Source organism: Corvus moneduloides, chromosome 7, assembly GCF_009650955.1.
Source record: "Corvus moneduloides isolate bCorMon1 chromosome 7, bCorMon1.pri, whole genome shotgun sequence".
NCBI classification, from domain to species: domain Eukaryota; kingdom Metazoa; phylum Chordata; class Aves; order Passeriformes; family Corvidae; genus Corvus; species Corvus moneduloides.
This window is the reverse complement of record NC_045482.1, coordinates 39,380,283-39,403,597: the sequence shown is the minus strand read 5'-3', so window position 1 is coordinate 39,403,597 and position 23,315 is coordinate 39,380,283. Positions and strand designations below refer to the sequence as shown.

Sequence of the window (23,315 nt, the reverse complement as noted above, 5' to 3'; positions counted from 1 at the left end):
CCACTTATTTTGCATGAGTTGCTGAGCGTGTATGATGAGGGGGAAGAGGGCGACGGTGCACATTTCCTGACGGACGCTGAGACTAAGGGCGCACTCTTTTTGTTGGAACTCACCTTCGCTCTGCTCGAGGCCCGCGCCTGTGGAGGGCTGGGGCCGGGGTGAGACGATCACCGTGTCGATCTCAGCGGCGGAGTGCGGCCCCGCTGCCCGCTCGGACACGGGCGGCGTCCGGTAGTGCCGCGGCTATGAGGGCGCGGTAGTGGCCGGGAGCGTCCGGCCCCGCCCGCACCCACGCTGGGTCCGTGCTAACGCAGCCATAGCGCCGGCGGATGTTGTGCGGCTGCGGGCCGGAGCTGAGGGCGCGGAGGGCTGAAAGTCGCACGATCCGCGGCCGGGGTACCTCAGGGCCGGGACCAATGGCGGCGGTGATAGCGGGTAAGACAGCGCTGGCTCCCCCGCGGCCGGCGCGCAGTGGCGCGGCCCGGAGCGGGGTGGGTCGGCCTGGGCTGTACCATGCCGGGAGGCCGGGGGGGTACCGCGCGTGCGCAGCTCCCTGGGTCGTGCGGAGGTGACCGAGGCCGGAAGCGCCGCGGTTGGAGCGCGGAAGGTGCGGGCGCGGCCGGACGGGTGGCCGCGCCTGGTGGCCGCGGGGCCCCCGCGCAGCCGGGACAGAGTGTTGTTCACCCGCCACCTGCCACTGGAGCTCGAGGTGACTCCGTCGACCTCCCGAGCGTGTCCCGGCCGCGCCGCCACCGCGATGGGTTGGGTGGAGCTAGGCTGGCGGAAAGAGCGATAGGGAAGGGACTGCCAGCCGCGTCGAGAATTGCTGTAGCTCTTTCTGTGGGCAGGTGCTGCTGGTTTATGGATTATGAAAAAAATACGTAATTGCCAGAGGAGGTGATGCTGTGGTGGTGAACATCTCTCTGGTGATGAATGCTCCCGCTGCTCCTCGCTCCCTCAGTCGGTTTATTGATACGGAAACGTCTTGTTCTTAGGTTTGCTTTCCTGCAGGGAGCTCCTGAAAGTCTCCTGACAGTGAGATCAAGGTGCCTTTTTCAGCTCATCTTTCCAGATGTCAAGCTTTGTCTGACTCTTCAGTTTCTCATAGTTGAAGAAAATGTGTTTATTTTCTTTCTACAGCTAAGACGTGTTACTGATATTACTTTATCTGCTTAATGGTTTTAAAGAGAGTAGTAGTAAAACTACTACTACTTCAGAGCATCCTGAGACTAAAACAGATAGTATTCAGTGATCTGGTCTTTAACTGAATCGGTGTGCCATACACTTGTCTGAAGAGAACAAGTATTTTGCCCTTACCTATGCACCTTTGTGTCTGTATGTATGCTTACATACATGCACGTGTGCATACATTTATACATACTTGCATGTCCACATCCATACAAACGTGTGTGTGCATGTTTATATGTTAAAAAAAGTGTGAGTATATGTGATTTTGTTCACAGATGCCTCAGCATTGAAATTATTATTCAGAATGAAGCACTTACCTAATAGCAGACTGTTATTTAAGTTAACTAAATATAAATAGTATTACAGTTTTTTTTCATTATAAACAGCTTTTAAGAGTTGTAGGCACTTCATTTTGGCTCGGTGCTTCCTTATTCTCAGGAAACTTGTCTGTGATCTGCAGCATGGGGAGTAACTGGTTGGAATGTACTTCTTCGGGGATTTGCTGGACCTCAACAGTATAAATCACTTGTCTGATATAATTTAAACTGGTTCCAGTAGTTTTAAGTCCTGGGAAAATGCATGTGAAATTCATATTGTCTTTTGTTGTTCTGTGTAATAACAAATGCAATTTCTGGAGAGGTTCTGATTCTGATCACCTAATTAATGTTCACATTTTGACTTAAATGTTTTAGTCAGTCTGGTCAAACCTTGGATTGGCAACACAAGTAAATGGTATTGCTCTGATGTTTTGCCATCACTACTGTTGCTATCTGTGAAAATAAGCACAAGGGAGCTCTTGGACAAATTCAAACAAAACAGAAGAGGATGCAAGCAAGGACAGATAGCCTGGGAGGAATACAGAGAGATTGTTTGAGCAGTCAGGGATTAGGTTGGGAAAGCTAAAGTCCTGATGGAATTAAATCCAGACAGGATGTCAGGGGCAATAAGAAAACCTTCCATAGTTATGTTGGTGATAAAAGGAAGATTAGGAAAAATGTGGGCCCTCTCTGAAAGGAAGCAGTAGACCTGGTTATCCAAGACATGGAGAAGGCTGAGGTACTTAATGACTTTTTTTTGTCTCGGTCTTCACTGGAAAGTGCTCTAGCCACGCTACAAGAAGGCTGGAGAGAGACTTTTTACAAGGGCATGCAGTGATAAAAACGGGAATGGATTTAAACCAAGAGTAGGTTTAGATTAGAGATTCGGAAGAAGTTCTTGTCTGTGCGGGTGGTGAGGCCCTGGCACAGGTTGCCCAGAGCAGCTGTGGCTGCCCCATCCTGGAAGTGTCCAAGGCCAGGTTGGACGGGGCTTGGAGCAACCTGGGATAGTGGAAGGTGTCCCTGCCCATGGCAGAGGGTGAGACTGGATGAACTTTAACATCCTTTCCAACGCAAACTAGTCTGTGATTTCGCAATTCTGTGCTTAATGCTAGGTGAAAAATATACCTTTGCAAATGAGTTTTTCTTCCTTTTTTTTCCTTCAGAATTTTGCAATATGTTGCATTTATGAAATGGGAAATTAAGTCTAGCTGTTAAACTCTTTTTCAGATTTTTATTTTTTTAAATGGCGACATTAATTCGCACTTTAGCCGATCATAGTGATGATGTCAACTACTGCGCCTTCTCATCATCGTGCTTGGCTACTTGTTCCCTGGACAAAACAATTCGTGTTTATTCTTTGAGCAACTTCACTGAGCTTCCGTACTCGCCTTTGAAGGGCCACGCGTACGCTGTGCACTGCTGCTGCTTCTCGCCGTCGGGCCGCGCGCTGGCCTCGTGCTCCACCGACGGCACCACGGCGCTGTGGGACGCGCGCGACGGCCGCAGGCTGGCGGTGCTGCAGCAGCCCGGGGCCAGCCCCGTCAGGGTCTGCCGCTTCTCTCCGCAGGCCACCTACCTGCTGTCAGGGGCGGCGGACGGCAGCGTGGTTCTTTGGAACGTGCAGTCGTTGAAACTCTACCGGTGAGTGCCAAAAAGTTTTTGACAAATACTCTGTTTTGAAGTGATTATAGTTCAGGTAGTATGCTGTACTGTATACAAGATATGCGGACTTACACCGCTGATGGATATCGCAAAGAAACGGGATAGGTTTTAGATGACCAAGAGATTTATCAGTAGGAGAGGGAGAAGTGCTGAGTAGCTTTTTGGTTTTTTAAGTTAAACAACGCGAACTCAAGAAGCTTTAATTTTTACAAAGTTATTTTGCATCTAAATCCTGGTTTTTTAAAAGTTCATTTCACTGATTTAACATGAGATGAGGATGCATTGCATACTGCATGCATCTGGTTTCTAAACGGTGAGTCAGCAGGTTGTGATACATAATATAGTTAGTGGAGCCTGACTGTACTGTGTGCTTTATATTGCATTATACATAGTAGTATAAATTAAATGTTTTATTACTGGGAGTTTGGAGCCTCGGAAGGTCCTGGAAGCTTGATAATAATCCAGCAGTCAGTTTGGAAACTGTGGACCTGTCCTGAAACTATATAGTTTAAGACATAAAGCAACAGAAAGAATTGGAGCTAACTAAATAACTTAAGCATGACAGTCAACATTTCACATAGGTTTCCAAGAAACATTTGAAACAAAGCAGATGAGCATATTTATTGGTGTTGAACAGTTAAAGGCATGAACCTTAGAGCTATCTTCAAAGTCCTCCTCCGCATATCTGTCTTTCAGTGAATTCTTCAGGCCAGTTGTTGTAATCTGTACTTGAGCAAGACATTATTTAGGTTTTAGGGCTCTATTACACAACTAAATTACTCTGTAAAGTTAGAAAAGTAGTTGAGAATTTGAGGAACTGATGTTGTGCTCAGGATTGAGGGAGCAGCTATTTCTGAAAGACAAAGTTGTTTGATGTTGGTAGTCCCCTGTCAAGCATGTCCCTCCTTATGTGGCCTCTTTGCCTTTTGCCTTCCACAGTAGTGATTTATGTCAGAACTGTACAGGTTTAAAAATGATTGATTGTAGTTACTTGAAATCTGGAAATTTGTCCATGAACAGAATCTTACAGATTTTTGCCACCATGTTTTTTGTAATACAGAAAAAAACACTGAAATGGTGGTTTTGTTTTCAGACAGTAAAGAGATACTGATAACCTCTTTTTTCCTCCTTTAAGAAAAATAGGACAACTCAGTCATTAGTATTCTGAAGTCTGAGGGTTTATCTGTTTTGAGATATTGCTAGTGAAGAGGTTATATTTGTTTTATTCAGAATGCTTGTTGCTGAAGGGAAAAACCCAGAAATATGAAAACATTATTTCTTACAACTGTATGCCATTAATTCATGCAGTGATGCATGTTTTAGACCTACGTCCTGATTTTCTTCTAGTTGAATGGTGAATGTATAATGACTATGTAGAAGGTATACTGTTGTTACAAGCGGAAATTATTCTGCTTTGGTGTTTTCATTGTAGAGACATAAGAAAAAACTTGAACATTCCCATCCTGTCCCCTTCAACTATTAAAAGTTCATTTCAGAGTGTTAACAGGCCAGTAGTAGTCAGCTTAACTTTTTATCTATTTTGGGATATGTATGTGTGTATGTATTTTCAGCTGATGAATTTTTTTATTGTCATTTGTAATTGCAGACAGAAAAATGCACATGTCCTGTTTTTAAAAGTTGAGATCAATATCACATAGAAATCATCAAGGTACTTAAAAATTATGTCAGAGGAAGTTAGTTAACTGTCTAATGTCAGTGTGTGGTCCTCTGTTTCTTTTGAAACAGTTGATTGTGTTGGTGCTGAAGAAAACATTGTACCACGCTGTTTTCTCACTTTACTAAATATATGGATGGTATTTATAATAAAATATATAATATTTGCTCCTTATCTGCTCACCTGTTGTAATTGACTGTTCAGATAGTGAAGTAAGATGGCTATTTAAATAATTTCAATGATGGATGTGAACAACATGAAAGCAAGTTGTGTATATTTCTTAGTGTTCTCTATCTCCTTTTCAGTAGTTAAGTTGCAAAGCTGGTGTTTGGCCATGCTCTGAACATGTACAATGCTATTTATTTTACTGTTGTTTCCAGAGCAGAATCTGCAGCTTTTTGTGTGAAAGAAGGCAAGTTTTAAAAGCTGCACTAAAGAAAAAGGATTGTACATTTAAAAATCGGAAGCACTGTAGTGGATTTGATAGTATTCTAAGTGATAGAATTAAGAGAGACCATACTTTTTAGAAGGTCCTCAGTCTGATCAGTGTGACACTGAGGAAAATTTATTGACTTGTCTTCTGTGACATTAAGTTTGACACCCCTGGCAGTAAATAAAATTTCTATGAGTAAAAGAGAATTAGCAGCTGTTCTACAAAAAACGATGACAGCATAAATAGGACTGACATTTTTTGCCATGTGACTGTTTCTTATAGCTGTGATTTTCTCCCTGCACTTAAAGACTCAGCTATGCATGCTTGGCTGGATCTGGTGTCCATTAAAAGGAGTGAGACTCTTTTGATTAACTTTAGGTTATCAGATAATGTAAAGGATGTCAGGCTGACCCCACTTCTTTCCTGAGGGTTGGCCACACTTCCATATCTGCTAGAAATTTTCTTTAAAGATCAGTTTTACAAAGTACTTTGGCTGGCATAGTTAAGATACAGAATTTCTCTTCCGCATTGCTTTTTCTTGTTTACAAGTTATTCAAAATTAACCCCACATCATAAATCACAAAGTATTCTACTCAGCTACAGCTTATCATATGGGTTAGTACGTGTTCTCTTTTGTCTCTAAAAACAGAAGAGAAGAATTGTCAGTCTTTTTTCCCCTTGTTTGTGTACATGTAAATCTGTGTTAATGGTAGTTGTGTATTTATCCTTGACTTTTAAACTGTATCCTGCCATAAAATTTTAACAGTGCATTGTGCCTTATAAATGTTAAATCCATGCAAATTGTCTTTAGTTCGAAAATTATTTTATCATTCAGTTAAAATTATTGCCTTGGGCTGCCATCTCATGTTTTTCCTCCTGCAGTCAAAGAGCAGGTCTGGTCCCTGCTGCAGAGCTTATTTTGCTCTCTTTTCATAGTTGGTTTGAGTTTCTCTTTCCTCTCTTAGCTAGTTCCAAAGTGCAAAACTTAGCACTGAGTTTGGCTTATTGCATCAGACTGCATTTGAGACGTCACTTCTGTAGAACTTTACCTACTCTAAATTCAAATCCTGTGTACTCTTGCTTTTCAGATCTGGGAATGTTAAAGGTGGTTCTTTGGTGGCTTGTGCGTTTTCTCCCAATGGAAATTTCTTTGTCACTGGATCAACAAGTGGTGATTTAACCATTTGGGATGATAAAATGAGATGCCTGTATAATGAAAAAGCACATGATCTTGGTGTTACCTGCTGTGATATTTCTTCACATCCAGTATCTGGTTAGTTACTCAACTCTTCAGGGGAGGAACATATAAAAAAAGAGATACTTGATTTCTCCCTAGCTCTTGTTTTCATATTCTTTTTGCCATTGGTGCTCAAGATACAAATGACCTTGTGAAGAGCTGATGTTTTAGAATATTCTGAATATTCTTAAGTAAAGGTTGTGGTCAGGTTGGTGGCAAGGAATGTACTAGGTCAACAAACAAGATGATAACTTTGAGTAGCTAATTACCCCGTGGCAGACAAGGATTTTAGAAGATGCAGTGCTAGATTACCATTCACCCTTGACTCTTTCACACTTTGGTTCCCAAGGAACAGGGCTGTATTAAAACAATGCAGAGAGCTGTAAACCTAATCAGCTAAATGCTTGAGCTGTGGAATATTAATAGCTACACTGTTTTCCTGCACCTGACTTTCTCACTTAGAGGAATTTGGGAGAGTAATGAGCCCAGAATCTCCTACATTCCACGAAGATGTTCAGAAATCTTAGAGCTGTTTTAGCATTTGACCACACAGTCATTTGTTTCTAATGAAGGTTAGGAAATTGGGCAGAAGCCTCATTATCAGCTTTAGGAAGTAATGCAGCAACTTAACAACCTTGTGTGTATACTTTCATGCTTTCCAGATCTACTGTTGAGACAGAGTGATCTTCATCAAGATATTTAGGCTCTTGTTTTCAGAATACACAAGCTGCCCTTTCAAAGGCCCCAAAAGTTATAGCTGAGCAGCCACTTGGATCTTCAAGTGCTGAACCCAGCAGTAAGTACTGCTGTCTGTGTACCACATTGTCTAAGGAGGTGGTGCAGAGTAGGAAGAAAACAGGAGAAGCAGTTGGGAAGAAAGCAGGACAGAAGCAGGAGGAAGCCGAGGAATTAGGATGTGAGCATACACTTCAGAACAGAGAATTAGTGATTGACAGTACTAAATCAAACAAATGTGTGTCCACTGAAAGGTGTAGGACCTTTCTTGGTGAAAATACTACACAAATAACTCCATCCTGAACCAAGAGTTGCATCTGAGGGCAAAAAAGCATGTTGCAGCTGAAACAGATCAGAGTGTAATTTCCACCACTCCATTTCATATTGAGATTATTCTCTTGGTTTAAAAATTACATTACCAACCCTTCAGCCTTCTGCCAAGATAAAGTGAAACAGGCAATGAAGCAGGTATTTCCTACACTGGAGATTTGTTTCAGCTGATTTATGATCATTCTTGATTTTTTTTTTTAATCCATATATGTCAGCGTATTTCCTTTCGTGTGTTTCTGTTTAATCATCAATGGTTGAACCTTCTGGGATTTTTGGCAGATTTAACACATCATGAAATGCATACAAGTAGTGCTTATCCAGTAAAATTAGAGATAGTTTTAAATTGAGACTCTCTTTACCTGCTTAATTCAGAGCAAGTTTTGATCCAGAGTGTCTGATAGGTTCTTTGCGCTTCAGGCTGTAACAGGTGGTTCTTCTGCCTTTGAAGTGGATTCAGTCACAGTTGCCTAGGAGCTCATGAGATCTAGAGCAGTTGTGGTGGAGCTTGGAAGAGTTTGCCATCTTAAGGAATATAGGTCAGGTAAGGAATAAAGTCAGGCTCCTGAAATTTAGGAAGGCAGACTTCCAGCTCTTCAGGGAAGTTGTCAGTGGGATCCCCTGGGAGTCTGCCCTCGGGGACAAGGGAGATCTTTAGGGATGTCTTCTACTGAGCGCAAGAGTCAGTGATCCCCAGGAGCAAGAAACTGGGCAAGGAAGGCAAGAGATTGGCATGGCTGAGTCAGGAACTGCTGGTCATGCTAAAAGGCAAGAAGCAAATGCACGGGAAGTGGGAACAAGGACATGTCACCTGGTAAAAGTATAGACATGAATTATGATTGTGTAGGGAGGGGGTGAGGAAGGCCAAGGTGAAGCTGGAATTGAACCTGGCAAGGGGTGCAGTGTTCACAGCCTCTCACTCACTAACACCCCCCAAGTCCTTTTTGGCAGGGCTGCTCTCCACCTGTTCGTCCCCCAGCCTGGATTGTTACTGAGGGTTGCCCCAATCCACGTGCTGCACCAGCACTTGAGGTTCCCATGGGCCAGCGCTTGAGCTTGTCCAGGCCCCTCTGGGGTTCTCCCAGGTCCTTGTCCTTCTGGTGTGTCACCTGCACATTTGCTGAGGGTGCACTTGCTCCCTTCTGTGTCATTAATGAAGATACTAAATAGCACTGGTCCCAGTATAGAGCCCTGAGGGAGCCACTGCTCCATTGGCACTCTGAGCCATTGACCACTACCTTCAGGTTGCAATCATCCAACCACTTTCTTACGCATCTAACAGTCCACTCATGGAACATGATAATTCAGAAATGTTCATAGCCACTGAATCAAGAGGGGAAAGCTATTGAACTATTATTGTTGTATTTAATATTTAATGCAGTATTTACTGAGTGTTTGGCTGGACTGCAGTCATGAAATGTCAATTTATAAAAATGAAAAGTTGAACATGTAAAAGTATGAAAATTCCCTGTCAGATACTCTCAAATTTTGTACATGCATATGTGGTTAATTTTGAGAAGTACTGAACTGTAGAAAAAATGGATATAACCATATAATTTAGGTTAAAAGACTCTAGCGGTGTAGTCAGAGGAATGAAGCATTTACCATCAAGAAAACTTAAAATATGAGCACAGCTCTGGTCTTTATCTACTTACTCAGGAAAGAGTATAATGATACCTATTTCTTATGTCCAAACGGTTTTAGAACTTCTGCAATGATTTTTATGCTGATATGGTTTACTGACCTGCTGTTATTTTCAGTGTTTCTGACTCCCATTTATGTATTTTAATTTTATCAGATAGTGAAAATGGATTCAAATACTTCCAGATGGCTTCTTGTGGACAAGATAATCAGATCAAACTCTGGCTTATTTTGTTTGCAGATTTCTTAGGTTTGTATAGAAATGTTTTTTGAATATACCAATGTCTTAGGTCTTCAGTGACAATTTAAATTGAAAATCAAATTTATACTGCTGGATTCACAGTCAAACTAACCACAAGTTGAAAGTTTTCTTTTAATTATTAGCTGGAGAACAGCTAAGGCATTCAGCACTTGTGATGCTGTGCCATGTAGATTTTATTTAGCGTCCTATTTATCAACAAGTAGTGAAAGCAAAGATTAAAAAAAAATTATACTGTGGCCTTTCAACAGGTTGATAGGTTGAAACCTCTTAATCTGCCTGGCCAGGGAGAGATTTGCTTTCATATTTCAATATATCCTGGGCCTTGAATAAGAGCTGGAGAAACCAGTGTTGGCTCCTGCAAAAACTGCAATGTAGAGACTAGGTAAATTGCCAAAAATATCTTCAGTGGGTACTTCCTGTAACCTTTTTTATATAAAAGTATGTAAGGATTAATACTGTATGTACAGATACACATTTAATTATCTAAAATCTTGTGAGACGTGCTAGGACTACAAAGTGAGACAGTTGGAGATATTAAAAGGGAAGTTGTCTCCACGGTCTTTTTATCCCCTTTTTTGTAAACAGTATGTCACAGAGTCACATCTTGGTGGAGCTTTGGGCTTCTTAAAGCAGCTCGTGTTATACCTTGTCAAATATGGCCATATGTAACGATTTACTTTTTGTATTTTTAGGTGTTGAGTTAAAATATAAATGCACACTGAATGGACACACTGCCCCAGTTCTGGCTTGTGCATTTTCCTGTGATGGACAGATGATAGTCTCAGGGTAAGCAACACCTTGTTGAAATGTCTGTCTGTCCAGGTTCACACTTCAGTATTTTAAAACAGAAATTGCAAAAGATTTCTAAATATTTAATACCAGTAATTAAGGAATAGTTCTGTGACCTCTAGAGCTGTTGAAGTGTCTTTACAATCAGTCTGTATCTAGTAGGTGATTGAGTTTGAAATCTCGGGTTGTGGAAGAGCTTAATGAAACAGTTTCCTTTTCCCTCTCTGCATCATTTTAATGTCAATGTGGTTTTTTTAAGGTCTGTGGACAAGTGTGTCATAATCTATGAAACTGTAAGTATAGCATAATACAAGACCACATCTTGGGTTATTGTCTTTAAATATCAGCACTGCTTCTGCAGGGTCTTATAAATGAAAAAATATTAAAGAATACAAATGATATTAAGCCAGAATATTTACGTGCATTTGGGGGTTGGAGGGGAAGGAGTCTAAGGAAAAATATCTCCTGAGAGCTGATCAGTCTTTCTCACTTTTTATTTACATGGTGAGGATTTGTCAGTTGATTTCTCTGCAGTAGGGTATTACTCAATTAATTCCATACTTAAAAGTATTACGAGTTTCATATTGAAGCGGAAGGATTTTTTTGTTATCCTAACTTTAGCTTAGCTTCCAAAGCAAGAAGGACTGTACCATAAAATCAGGAATGGTGATCATAGAAATTCTGTAGTTATATGTAAAGTGCACATAAAATAGAAGCATAATAAAGAATTCAAGAAATTTTTTATAGTAATACAATGTCTTTAAAACATATTGTTGAAGCATTTTCTGTAATAATGTTGTTACATCCTTTGTGAGTCACCTCTAAGTGGTATATATCTTTAGTATGTTATAGTATTAAAAGTAATAATTTTGCTGAAAATGAAGGATGAACAAGTTTTAAGCTTCTTCAGCTTGCTCTGCACATACCTATTGTATTGATACAATTTTTAAATTTGCATTAAAGTTTTTCACCAAAATCACTAATATGATACCTGCACAGTTTTTGGCCCAGTTATTTTAGTAATTTGAAGTTTAGACAGGTAGAAGTCCTCTAGAGTTTTGGAGCCTCAGAACATTGAAAGATGAAGGAAACCACAGCCTAAGTATTTCTTAATACTGTTCATCAGCTTTTGTGGCCTTAGGTTTTTATCAAATGGGACAATAACTTTTCTAGTTGTAAGATTCTCCTTTGGAGATACTCAAAACCTGCCTGGACACCTGCTCTAGGTGCTTTAGCAGGGGGGTTGGGCTAGATGATCTCCAGAGGTCCTCAACCATCCTGTGATTGTCTGGGGAAAAGTGGTGACAATGAACCTTTGTGCGAGGGAGAGAGATTTCAACCAGTATTAGGGCATTTTGATCATGTTGGACAGTTGAAAATACTGGAGTACTGATTGATCAATTAGTGATTCAGAATAACTTTGCTCATCATTCTTCCAACCTGTCTGTACCTGTCAAAAAAAATGGTATTTTTCATTGGAGAGAAGATCTTTCAATAGTAAGTTGAAACTGCCAAAATTCAGGAACTTGGTTTTTTAGTGGTATTTAGTAGTCAAATAGGAGAATAGGCCGAATAGGTGTAGTTAATTATTGGTCCAGTTGAATGATTGTGGGTTGACCCTCACATTGACCCTTTTGGTCATCTCTAATACAAGATTCGTGGAAGAAATGTCTTTATCTACACAACCAACCAGCCAATATGGATTTAATTCAGTTAATGTTTTTGGCACTGCTCTCCCTTCATGTTCCATGCTGGCTGATTGTGCAGGGTAGCAGTGCTCCAGGGAATTGAACAGGGGGTTCAAGCAGGAAATTCAGGTTGCATTTCTGACTCTGGTGCTGATCAGCTTTGTCAGGGTTGTGTAACTTTTCTGAAGGTAACTTCTGTCACCTTTCAAGAAGCAATATTCCTTATTTTGAAAGGAAGCATAGAAGTGAAGAAACGTTTTTTTATTCTTTAAGATTTAGAATCACAAAAATCTCTTTTACAGAGTACTGGCAATACCCTTCATACTTTGTCTCAGCATACCAGGTAAGAAATCAGCATGATTATTCTGTTTCATAAATAAAATAAATTAAATCCTTTTCTCAAATTTTCACACTGTTTTTTTATTTGTAGATATGTTACAACTTGTGCTTTTGCACCACATAGTCCCTTACTTGCCACAGGTTCAATGGATAAAACTGTGCACATATGGCAGCTTGACTTTATGCAACCCTGCGCAGGTCAGTGTGTGAAGTATTTGTAGTCTGTTGTTTAAATTCAAAATACCGTTTGAAGATGCAAAAATCCCACATTCTGATCTGCACTTGATGTGTAACCTCAGGATTGTGTGCATGTTTTTTATCTTCTAATTGACCTGATCAATGCCCAAAAGAGGTATTCTCTTTTTGTTATTTTGTAAAGAAAAATATCCTAGATGTATCTTAATTTTATTAATTTGCTGTATCTGTTTTTCTGATATTTGCAATTGCTCTGGACAGTATTTAAGAGATGAATATTATTGTCAGAGTGCTGAAAGACTTCTTCAACACCTATAATTTGTGACGAGTTGAAAATCCGCTAATTGCAAGCGTAATTGTCAATTAGAAATGCACCTTACCAGTTGTTACAGGTGAAAAACTAATTGTACAAATGACGTTAGTACCATTAGTATAGGATAACTAATGGTAGAAATTGCATAAGCACCTAAAATTTGTGGAACAAAGGAACATGTCTTTGTTCACAGCACAACAGGAGGTTCGGACTTCAGTGTGCCTTCTAAGGAGGTACGAGTTGATTCCGGTGTCTGCTAACACTTCTCTGGTTGGTTGTTCAATTCAAATTTGACAGAAATATAGGCATCTAAGAGATTAAATTCCTCTAAACTTTGAAAATTGGAAGGTAAAAGGCAAACCCAAATTAATGCCCTCCCTCCCAAAATAATGTCTAACATTTCTTTCATTAGATGAAGAATGTATAGCACTGAGAACACTTAAAAATAGGGTCCATTAATGACATTGTTTCTTTGAACTGAGAATTTCATTATTGGTTGTTTTTTGGCGGTTGTGGTGAGGTGGTTTTTTTGGGGGGGGGGCGGGGGAAGGTGTTGTTTGTTTGGTTTTAATTTGGTTTTTTGTTTGTTTTGTTTTTTAACTCTTTTCCATTTCCAAAGGAGATACTATAGAAAATGAATCAAAGGTGGCTGTTGAGGACTGGTCAGAGGATGATGTTTCAGCCTGGCTCTCTGCACAGGATTTAGCAGACTTTGTTGGCCTTTTCAAAATGAATAATATTGACGGCAAGGAACTACTGAATCTTACTAAGGAAAGTCTTGCTAATGAATTAAAAATTGGTAAGAGTACTGAAATCCAACTAGTTTTTAATCTCTAGAGCACTTTGAAACGTTGGAATGAAAGCAGGTTAGGAATTCCATACATGGGGTTTTTTTCCCCCTGAAATGCCTTTTTAATTTCATTTCCAGGGCTGTTAAAAATCCCCTAGTGTTACGTTGTCCGCAGTATTCCTTTTTTTGTGGTGTGTGTGTGTGTGTGTGTGTGTGTTTTCTCTCATCCCTGGAGACATACAGTGCACTTCTACTAATGATGCTGTTGAATAGTCTTACCTGATTTTGTTTCTATTTTCCTTTCTTGATCTTGTATTATTAAGCTGTGGAAAAGGAATTTCAGTTTTTCTCTACAATTCATGTTTCTCACTTTGGTAAATCGGGTGGTCTATAGTTTTTCCTGTCAGCCTGCAAAGTGCCACATTTAGAATAGCGTGTGTTCACCAGCCTTGAACAGTTAAATTCTGAAGTGTGCATTTGATGATGACTTTTGGTAAGGATCAAGAAAAGCTTTCTAATACATCAAGTTCATACATTGTCCTGTTGTTTTATTGCAAAACTGATTACATTTTAGAAGAAATCACAAGGAAGCACCATATTAGTAATGATTCCGCAGTGGTTATTATGAAATAAGAAATTTAGGGATAGTGAACTGCACTGAAGCTTTCAAAATACAAGTTCTCTATTAATTTTGATGGCCAGATTTAGGTGTAAATTAGGTGCTAATACGTTTGTCAAAGTGAGGACAAGTATAAGAAAAGGCTGAATGAAGTAAGAAACCTTTTAAAAAGTACAGTTGGATATTCATTGTAGAAAGACTGCTCCCTTTTTTGTTTTGTGTGTGTGTGGAATTGGTCTATACTGGATCATGTTATCTCTGTGTACCAGCTGGCTTTGTTGAAGTCTAGAAATAACAGAGATGCTGGGAATTTGTCAGGAATTGTTATCCATGAAAGACACTTGGCTTCCTCAGTTTATGCAAACATTTCCTTAGCATTGAAATAGCCTAAAACTTCGTTGCAGCAATTGCCAGCTGAGGCTAATCAGATAATGCTGACTAGAAAGTTCTGTGGGAATTGACTGTAGTGTGACCAATGACATGCTACAAAGAGAGTTCTCTGGGGAAAGAAATCAACAAAGGTATAGAAATTATGGCCTCATGTATCTGACTTGAAAAATTGCTCTCTATATGCCATAGCTCAAGCATTTACAAAGTAGGAAAATACTGTCTGCCTAAAATGAACAAGATTTTCAGTGTTACTCAAATTCCCGTTCAACTAAATTTTAGGAGTCTACAAATGCTTGAATGAGCATGTCCTTTCTCCCCTTGATAACCTGTTTCCTTTGCTCTAAGAATGTGACCTAAGATCTTGCTAAAGAACTCTACAAGTACAGTCTCTGCAGTTTGGAGAACATCAGTGTTCTTTTAAAAAACACAGGCTCAGGTGTCTTTCAGTTGTGCCTTTGTAAGCCCTAGACAGCAGTACTGTACAGCAGGTGTAGTGTAACAGAGGTGGACATTGCCAGGTGTATCAAACGCTGAAGTGAAGGGGCTGAAGGGAAATCCAGTCTCTTTGGAGGTGCTGGCAGCACTTGTGCACAGCCGTACCTTCCCACTGGTACTGCTTTGTCCCATCCCAAGGGCCAGATCTGCAGTGTCCCGTGCCAGGGTGTGGCTGCAGGGCAGCGTTGCACTTGCACTGTGCGTCAGACCACTGCTCTGCCATGGCTCTGCTGCACTTGCACTGGTTTTACTGGTTGCTTTCATTACTCCTCCAAGTTCTGTTGCACAGACAGCCTATGGCAGAGCTGACTGGAGTGGGGGCCGGGCCTGGCTGCAGGCTTTTGGTTTAGGGGAGTGGTGAGATGGAGCAATGTCTCCTGTGACACAGCTGCTGACTATTCCAAGACCTGACCTCTTTGTCTTACCTGTCTGTGCTGCTCACTTCATGTACAAATAATTTTTCAGAGTCTCTAGGCCAGCGCAGTAAAGTTCTCCAGAAAATTGAAGAACTGAGGATGACAATGATCTCGGTTTCTGTTCCTGTTCCTGATGAGTTCCTATGTCCTATAACAAGAGAGCTTATGAACGATCCTGTCATTGCCACAGGTATGTCTTTACATGACATGGATTAAAACTAATTACTTGAGGGTAAAGATAGGCCTCTTTTTGTGTTCCCACACCTATCTTATCATCAGGCTTAGAAAGATAAACTACTTTAAATAGCTGTTGCAACAAACCAGAATTATGGTAAATGTTTAGTTTGCTAATTACAGCTCTGATACAGAGAGAAATACCGTATCAAGCAACTTTTTCCTTTTTTTAATGTGCCTCCCTTTATGTGCCTTGTCAATATAATTACAAGCCTAATTACAGTGTTGGCTCAGTAAGTGCAAAATGAAATTTTGCATTCAGTGGGACAAAATGCAAGCAAACCAACCAACCAACCCACCCAATTTCCCCACCCCGCCCACCAAAACCCCAGGCTTGTTACTATGCATAGCACACTATCTCTAGGGCACTTACTTAAAAGTTTGTACAGAATGAGACTCCTTTAAATTCACCAAACCCTTAGAACTGTAATATGCCAGGAGTGTAAGATATTATGTAGTGAAAACATTTTATGAAGAACTAGTGTTTTGTAGCTCTATTCTTGGCGGGGACAGGGAAGGAGGAGCATACAAGCATCAGAAGATCAGTGTATTATTTGTGTTGCTCTGTAAATAGTGACTGACTTCATCCAGGTCTGAGGTATTAGGGCAGACTTCTGAGAATTAAAATGGTCAAAATATAAAGACATTTGCTAACTGCTGGAGTGATGGATTTATTCAATAAAGAGTAAGGAGACAGAGTATAGCCCTGCATTAGAGGAGGGGCATAGGGCACAGGTTTATATTCCACCAGAGATACTCCTGGGTGACTGTGCCAGCTGACACTTAGCTGGGGCCTGATTTCTGTTCTTTGAGGAACAGCTTGTTCAGCTACCAACCCTTCAGAGCCAAAGTCCTGAACCTGGCCAGGTTGTGAGGGCTCTGTAGAGGCGCAGCTCAGCACTGGCTCAGCCAGGTGGGCAAGCCCCCTGTTCAGCAGAGCAGCAGGCAACTTTAGCTGTGTTAGGCAATTGATGGTAATGAGCTTTTACTTCACATTATGGATCATTCAAACTGAAAAAAAAGTCTTATTTAACACGTGCATAATATATTTTGGTACTTTGCAGGCAGCCATAGATACATGAAACTAGCCTGAACTGTTTATACCCACAGTAAAGATTTCACATACAATGTACTTACTCTAGATCTCAATTTTCCTGTTTGGACATATTTCCTTTCTTCCCTTTTACATTTAAAAAGCTAACATCTGCACAGTGCCACAGCCTCTGTAATACGAGCTTTTGTTGTTGGTTTCTTTGCAGATGGCTATTCCTATGAAAGGGAAGCAATGGAAAACTGGATCAGCAATAGACGATCTAGTCCCATGACGAACCTTCCTCTCCACTCTCTTATGCTCACACCAAACAGGACACTAAAAATGGCCATTAGTCGCTGGCTAGAGACTCAGCAGAAGTAGTTAAACCACTGAATTTTGAAATTGTTTCTTAAAATGAATTGAAATTTTATGCAGCTAAAGGAATTAATTGTATCAGAAACAAATGGAAAGAAAAAGTTGTGTTTCTGTTTTGATCTGTGGCTGGTTCAACCTTCACAAAACTCCTAGGAAAACTTTTTTAAGTTCCTGGTAGTTCTACTTTGTGGTACTTCTGTTAAAGAATGAAGTACTCAAACTCAGTTTTTCAAATAAAGTTTTCTTAAAATTTTTACTACATTTATGAGTTTTTGAGTCTTCACCTTGCCAAGTCAGTCTTTCAGAAGGTAAGAAATAGCGAAGTATAGGATCTGTATTTCTTTTTCTACTCTAACAAACCAAAATGTATCTTTCTCTGTTCCCCATTAGTGGACATGTAGTTGGAAAAGCTGGGAGAGTGTTTCTCCTGTAACTGTCAGGAACTGCATCTCATCCCACAGGTATATTAATAATCTTTATTTTGTATGGAAAGAGTACAGTAGCTGTGCAAAAATAGAACTACAGGACAAGACTAATATAGGACTTGTACAAAATATCAAAGAAACAGTAAACAATAAATAAGCTAAAGTGTAATGATGCAAACTCCAAAAAGATTTGTAGAGCTGGGTACAGCTGTTTACAATGTACACAGAACACTGTAATCAAGCATGATGGGAAGAGTATAAAGCTGAGCACTCCAACTGAATTGCACTCATAGGAATGTCACTGCAGCCGTTCATTTTCAGAATGTTCTTGCCAATAAAAAACCTTATTTCCTCAAAAAAAGCCCTTTTCAACTTCATCCTGTCATGCAACTGCACATACACTTTCTTCACACCTTCACGTTCACTCCATCCCTTTCTTGGGTTTCCCATAAAAACATTTACTAAGCATTTAGTTGTTGTACCTTTTCACAAATAAACAATAAATCATTTTGCTTTAAGATAGCACCCAAAGGTGATTAGATACCCTATATAAAGTGCGATTATTGTTAATAGGCCATAATATTGTGTTCTTCAGTGCAATAACCAATATGGTCAAAGCCTCTCAATACACATGCAAATGTCACTCACTTTATTTGATTTCTTCTAGTTACTAAAAATAGTTATATTTACATGTCAAAGCGTGGCTGCTTATAGTTTACTCATACACAAATTATTTATGCTTCCTAAATGTACAACATGCAACCCAAATTAGATCCCGCTAGAAAAGTGATAAAATACTTTGATTTAAAAAAAAAAAGCATGCATGTACAGATCTCGGTATTCTGCAGCAGATTATCTCCCTCAGCACTGCTGTGAGACATAAGCATTTGAGAGGCACGAGTACTGTGTGTGAGATGCAACAGAACCAAAAGCCAAGACTGAAGCCCTATGTGAAAGGAAATGCTTATTTAATGGTAAAAGGTAATGGAAAGGATTTCTCTGCTCAAGCTCCTAGGACAACCCCTAACTGAGTCTTTCTACACAAATACGTTATTCCAGTTACTGTCACTGCCCTGGGATGGTAGGAACAGTTGGAAGTGGTTGTATCCCATTAAAGACTGCTCCCTGGGGCCCAGCCAGTCAGTGTTTTGTAGAGCAGTCAGACCCTGTGATGTTGTGACCCAGGTCTACCCTGTCAATGTACAGAATAGTATTTATACATTTGATTCAATGAATGATCGCTTTGGTTTTGCCTTGGTGACGTGACTGAGGTGGCCATCCTGAGTGCTGTGGGATGGCAGTTTGGCTACAGCATCAGGATGTAGATGAGAACCTTGGCTGGATGATCTGCTGTCTGTACAGTGGGGAGGGATTTGGCATGTGAGCTCCTCACGTTCTTTCACTTGCATGCTGCTCTGGCTGCCATCTCCCAGGGCAGCACTTGCAGAGGATGTTTTAGTTGAGTAGTGTTTAACTGAGAACTGCTCGAAGTTTGAGGGCTGAATGCCTGCAGAAGCAATGTATGTGGATAATCCATCGGATGCCTGAGAGTGCCAAGTGCGACTAGATTGTGTGTTTTGCTGCTGAAACCTTGCAGTCTTGTCCATGATTCCCATAAATGGGGTATTGCGAGGTCGGTGCTCAGTACCCTGAGCTTGACTAATGTTAGTCTCCTTGAGTCGAACATCTGGGCCCAGCCCCTTAACACTCCCTGAAAAACTGCTGGCTGAAGTGAAACTGCTTGTTGAGCTGGCAAGAATCACACTACTGGATGGAGAAGAGCCACCACTGGGTACAGGGCTTTGCTGCCTTGAGTCACTGAAATGCATTGGAGCAGAGGCTGTTGATGTGTCAGCAGGTTTAGATTTACTGACAAAAGAACGAGAAGAGAGAGTCTCATGATGCTGTGGATGCAAATGCTGCGCCCCGACACAAACTTCTCATTGTACAGTTCAGCCAGTGGGATCTGTGGAAATGCTTCCAGATGACGATGTGCTCTGTCCCATCCGCATGTGACTTCTAGATTGCCGGATGGCAAGGGACTGTGGGGAAGACGCTGCAAAGATGATTGTGTCTTGGTGCTACATTGACTGCTTCCTGGTTTCGATCCAGGCTGGATGGAGCTCAAATGCTGATTAGTTTTTACAATCTGTGCCTGCTTTGTTGGCTGCATGATCAAGCCTGGCTCTCTCAGGTACTTACTGCTTGTTCTGCTTTGAGGGGACACAGACTGAGCTTTCTGAACGTCTTCTTGAAGGGTCCTGCTAAATAATGAAGCAGCTGAGGAACACTGCAGCCTTTGTGGAGGGGAAACAGATTCATTGGGGTGTGGCAGCTCATCGTCCCTGTCTTCAAGATTAAAATTATCATTCACACCTGGTACAATGCCCTCCTCCTCATTATCAGAGTTGTTGGCTTGCTCAAGTAGCTGTGGAGAGTGATGCTTCTGTTGCTGTGTTCTCTGGAACTGTTTGCATTCCTCTTCCACTCGAGCCAGGAGACGTTTTATCTCCTGATTGCTGGGACACAGCTGAGTGGCTTCCCGTAGATCAGCGAGAGCAGCAAGTAGTTTTCTGTTCAGGAAGAAATAAGTAAACAGTGAAAACTGGGGCAAATCCGAGTCCCAGCCAGGTTTGTCCCAGTCCAGCTCCACCCTTGCAGTGAAATATCCTGATTAGTTGTTTCCTGCTGGAGGTGGTGACAAATAAGAACTAGAAGTTCTCCACCTCAGGAAATTCATAACTAGGGTGGAAGTACAGACCCAACGCTGAGCCCTTCTCTCCAGTATCCTGACACCCCATGAAGGCAGGCAGGAGAACTCTCTCTGCTGGGAACACCAGGAACTGACACTTTGTCTCAGAAGCTCTTCACAGTTACCTCCAGAGTAGGGAACCTGCTGAACTCTGCTTTGTGACCATTTATTGACACCTTTAGAAAAAACATGGTGAATCAAAAAGGCACCTCTTCCTGTACTTCAGCTACACCACTATAGTTTGTTATTTTTCCAACCTAACGAGAGACCTCCTCTCTCCCCTTGTTTTTTATCTTCAACTGCTAATGATTCATCATATTCTGTCTATCATAGCAGTGGGTAAAAAATTGTAAACTTGGCAATAAATAATGAAATGCTGGAGTTGGGTGGCACACTGCTGGCCACATTCTGCTGTGTCAGGTGGAGAAGCAGACCCACTCACTGTTAAAATAATCCCTCTTCAAGTCAATTTGTTACTTTCTGGACTGCCTTGTAAGTACTTACAGAGTATTCAATATTGCTATTTGAATGTGGTTGGCTTTATCTGATACAGAGACCTAGTACAGGCGCAAAGTGCACTAAAAATAATATTTTATTTGCAAATTTGAAATATAACTAGCAGAAAAGAACAAGTTATTAAAAATGCTAAGTTAAAAAAAAAAAAATCTGTTCAGACAGATGCACAGAATCAAACAGTACCTGCTGTTCCTCTTGGCTCGTGCTCTGGCGTAATAGGCTTCGTAACACTTAGGTTTCAGATCCAAGGCTTTGGTAGCAAACTCTTCAGCCATACCAAAATCCTGATAATGGAATCAAACATGCTCGTTACACAGCGACAGTCAAAGCAAGCTGCAAGCTCTGGGGTCGTGCTCTGGCTCCAGGAGGATAGCCAGCACACGTGGCAGAGGCTCCTGCCCCAGTCAGCAAGAGCAGGTATTTTCTCAAAGCACACATGAGCACAACCATGGCACCTGCTTGTGCTGCGTGATAACAAAGGGTGGTGGCGGTGTTTTCCATTCAGTCTTTTAAAAGTACCACAGAGGTCCAGCAGTTCATCATTCCAAAATAACTGCATGATGTGAGACCAGCTGTAATAGATCCCCCACAGCAACATGCCCTCATCTTATAAGCCACCCATTGATTGACATAATAAAGCCCAAAATCAGGATATAGTGAAAAGGATTCTAAAATAGCACAGATAGATGTCCACGTACAACCCCACAATGGAGTAGGATGTAAGTCTCAGCTTCCCAATGCCAGAGAGGCAGCAGACTAATAGCAAGAGCTTACATTTGTTTTGCGGCGACATCGTGACAAGTTCAGGTATAACGAAACTCTCAGCTCAGTGAAGGCTTTCGTTTCCTCACCAAACCCTTCCCTTGGGAACTTCCTCAATGCATACTGATAGCGCTGTGCTGCTTCCTTCATCTTGCCCTTCTGCAAATTTTAGGGAACGAGGTTTTTCACAAACTTTTAATATTTCAATACTGTTGCAAAAAAGCGTATTTATATTTGACATCTACCAAGAGGTGCTCTTCAAGTAGAAAACACAGAGACAGGTTTTTTAATAAATATACACAGTATGAACTATACTGTCAGACAAGCACAGCGAGAGAACCTGCATGTTAACCAGAATTTGTGTTTCTGAACTCGAATGCTTAATGGTATGTGATGTGGGTAATATTTGCCCTAATATGTACTACTAGTACCAGAAAATAATCACGTATGATCTTGTTTCATTTTGAACAGAATAGTAATATACCAGATTATATAGTTGAAAAGGAGGCATAAAGGCATTCAGTCTACCTTCAGGCAGAAGTCCAGTGTTCTGCTGTCAGAAAAAAATAAAAATCTACCTACTTTATACAGTGTATTTCCTTCGTCCATCAGTTTCTGCAGAAGAATCAGGAGAATATCAGGTTTGGAGGTGGCCATTGCCCATGCTGCATTTCCTGCAAGTTAAATTTTAAGGGTCTCTGACAAAAGGGAAGAAAGTGTGTTTCTGCTGTCTACCACAGTAGAAAGCCTGGTCTTACTTCAGTACATATTCCACCTACATGGAAACAGTATTACTATTGTCGTCGTAATTAGGGTGTACACATTTAAAATACATCTATGCCCCCACCAACACCACCTGGACAGCAGCCAGGTATTACATGGTCTGATACATTTCACCCCTGTGTAGGAATGTATAGAAGTCACAATTAAATTCAGGCCTAAGTAGAGACCTGTATTGATCATACTTACTACCCAAATAATATGAACTAGTGATTCAAAGGTACTAAATATTCAATAATTATCACATACACAACTGCACCATGTACTTGCCTACTGATAATACAGGACTTATATTTTTTTGGCCTACCCTGTGCAAAAATACACAATTCTATAGTTTATTAGAAGAATGTTATTTAAATCATTAATAGTGTCAGAATTATTTATCAGTAATAGCACAATCATAATTTTCTTATTTAAATATATTAAAGCAGGGTAACCATATACAGTGACTCCTCCAAACCTCACCATCAGCACACATCAAAGAAGGAGCAGAATAAAAGTCCTTGCATTTCCTCACTTGTAAAGCAAGTCTTGCGTGTCTGCCTTTAAAGGGGAGGAGATAGTTTCCCTTGAGTGGGCATCTGCAAACCAGACAGCCTGCAAAAATCTGGTGTTTTGAGTTACTTAACCTGTTTTACAGAGATAACTAACTCTGGCAGAGCAGAATCCAGTTGTTTCTCCTGGTGCAGGGCAGTTTCACTAACCTAGCTTAGCTCCTTTTCTCAGCAGCATGACCACGACTGAGGTATTGCGGCAGCCAATCGCTCTGTCCAGCGGCCTCATGCCACTGTGGTCCATGTGCTCAATCATTGCTCCTTTCTCCACCAAATACTGCACCTGGGAGAAGAAGTAAGACATGCCGTGTAACATGGCTTTTGGTAGGAAAGGCAGACCAATTAAGTATTTTAGGTACTATGTAATCTT

At 40.9% G+C, this 23,315-nt stretch overlaps 2 protein-coding genes across 5 annotated transcripts in view; one reads left to right on the top strand and one right to left on the bottom strand.

The window, feature by feature from the left end:
- Positions 1-357: 357 nt before the first annotated feature.
- On the top strand, positions 358-17,417 carry WDSUB1 (WD repeat, sterile alpha motif and U-box domain containing 1). 4 transcript variants are annotated; one of them, XM_032115448.1, is made up of 11 exons: positions 358-435; positions 2,736-3,149; positions 6,367-6,551; positions 9,376-9,468; positions 10,173-10,266; positions 10,529-10,562; positions 12,260-12,300; positions 12,388-12,494; positions 13,424-13,603; positions 15,564-15,704; positions 17,008-17,417. In XM_032115448.1, the coding sequence occupies exons 2-11, from the start codon at positions 2,752-2,754 to the stop codon at positions 17,160-17,162; spliced, it is 1,428 nt and encodes a 475-aa protein (XP_031971339.1). In that variant the 5' UTR covers positions 358-435; positions 2,736-2,751; the 3' UTR covers positions 17,163-17,417. The 4 variants fall into 4 exon arrangements, with proteins under 4 accessions (XP_031971339.1, XP_031971341.1, XP_031971337.1 ...); XM_032115450.1 differs by lacking the exon at positions 358-435 and adding an exon at positions 584-709 and having other exon boundaries at positions 3,076-3,149; XM_032115446.1 differs by lacking the exon at positions 358-435 and adding an exon at positions 621-1,046.
- A 201-nt stretch (positions 17,418-17,618) lies between these two features.
- Positions 17,619-23,315, bottom strand: part of TANC1 (tetratricopeptide repeat, ankyrin repeat and coiled-coil containing 1) — a 63,051-nt gene continuing 57,354 nt past the window's right edge. The window contains 6 exon segments of the mRNA XM_032115445.1: positions 17,619-19,506; positions 19,509-20,154; positions 21,033-21,133; positions 21,624-21,770; positions 22,194-22,285; positions 23,096-23,228. Coding sequence (XP_031971336.1) covers positions 18,796-19,506; positions 19,509-20,154; positions 21,033-21,133; positions 21,624-21,770; positions 22,194-22,285; positions 23,096-23,228 — 1,830 coding nt within the window. The 3' untranslated portion in view covers positions 17,619-18,795.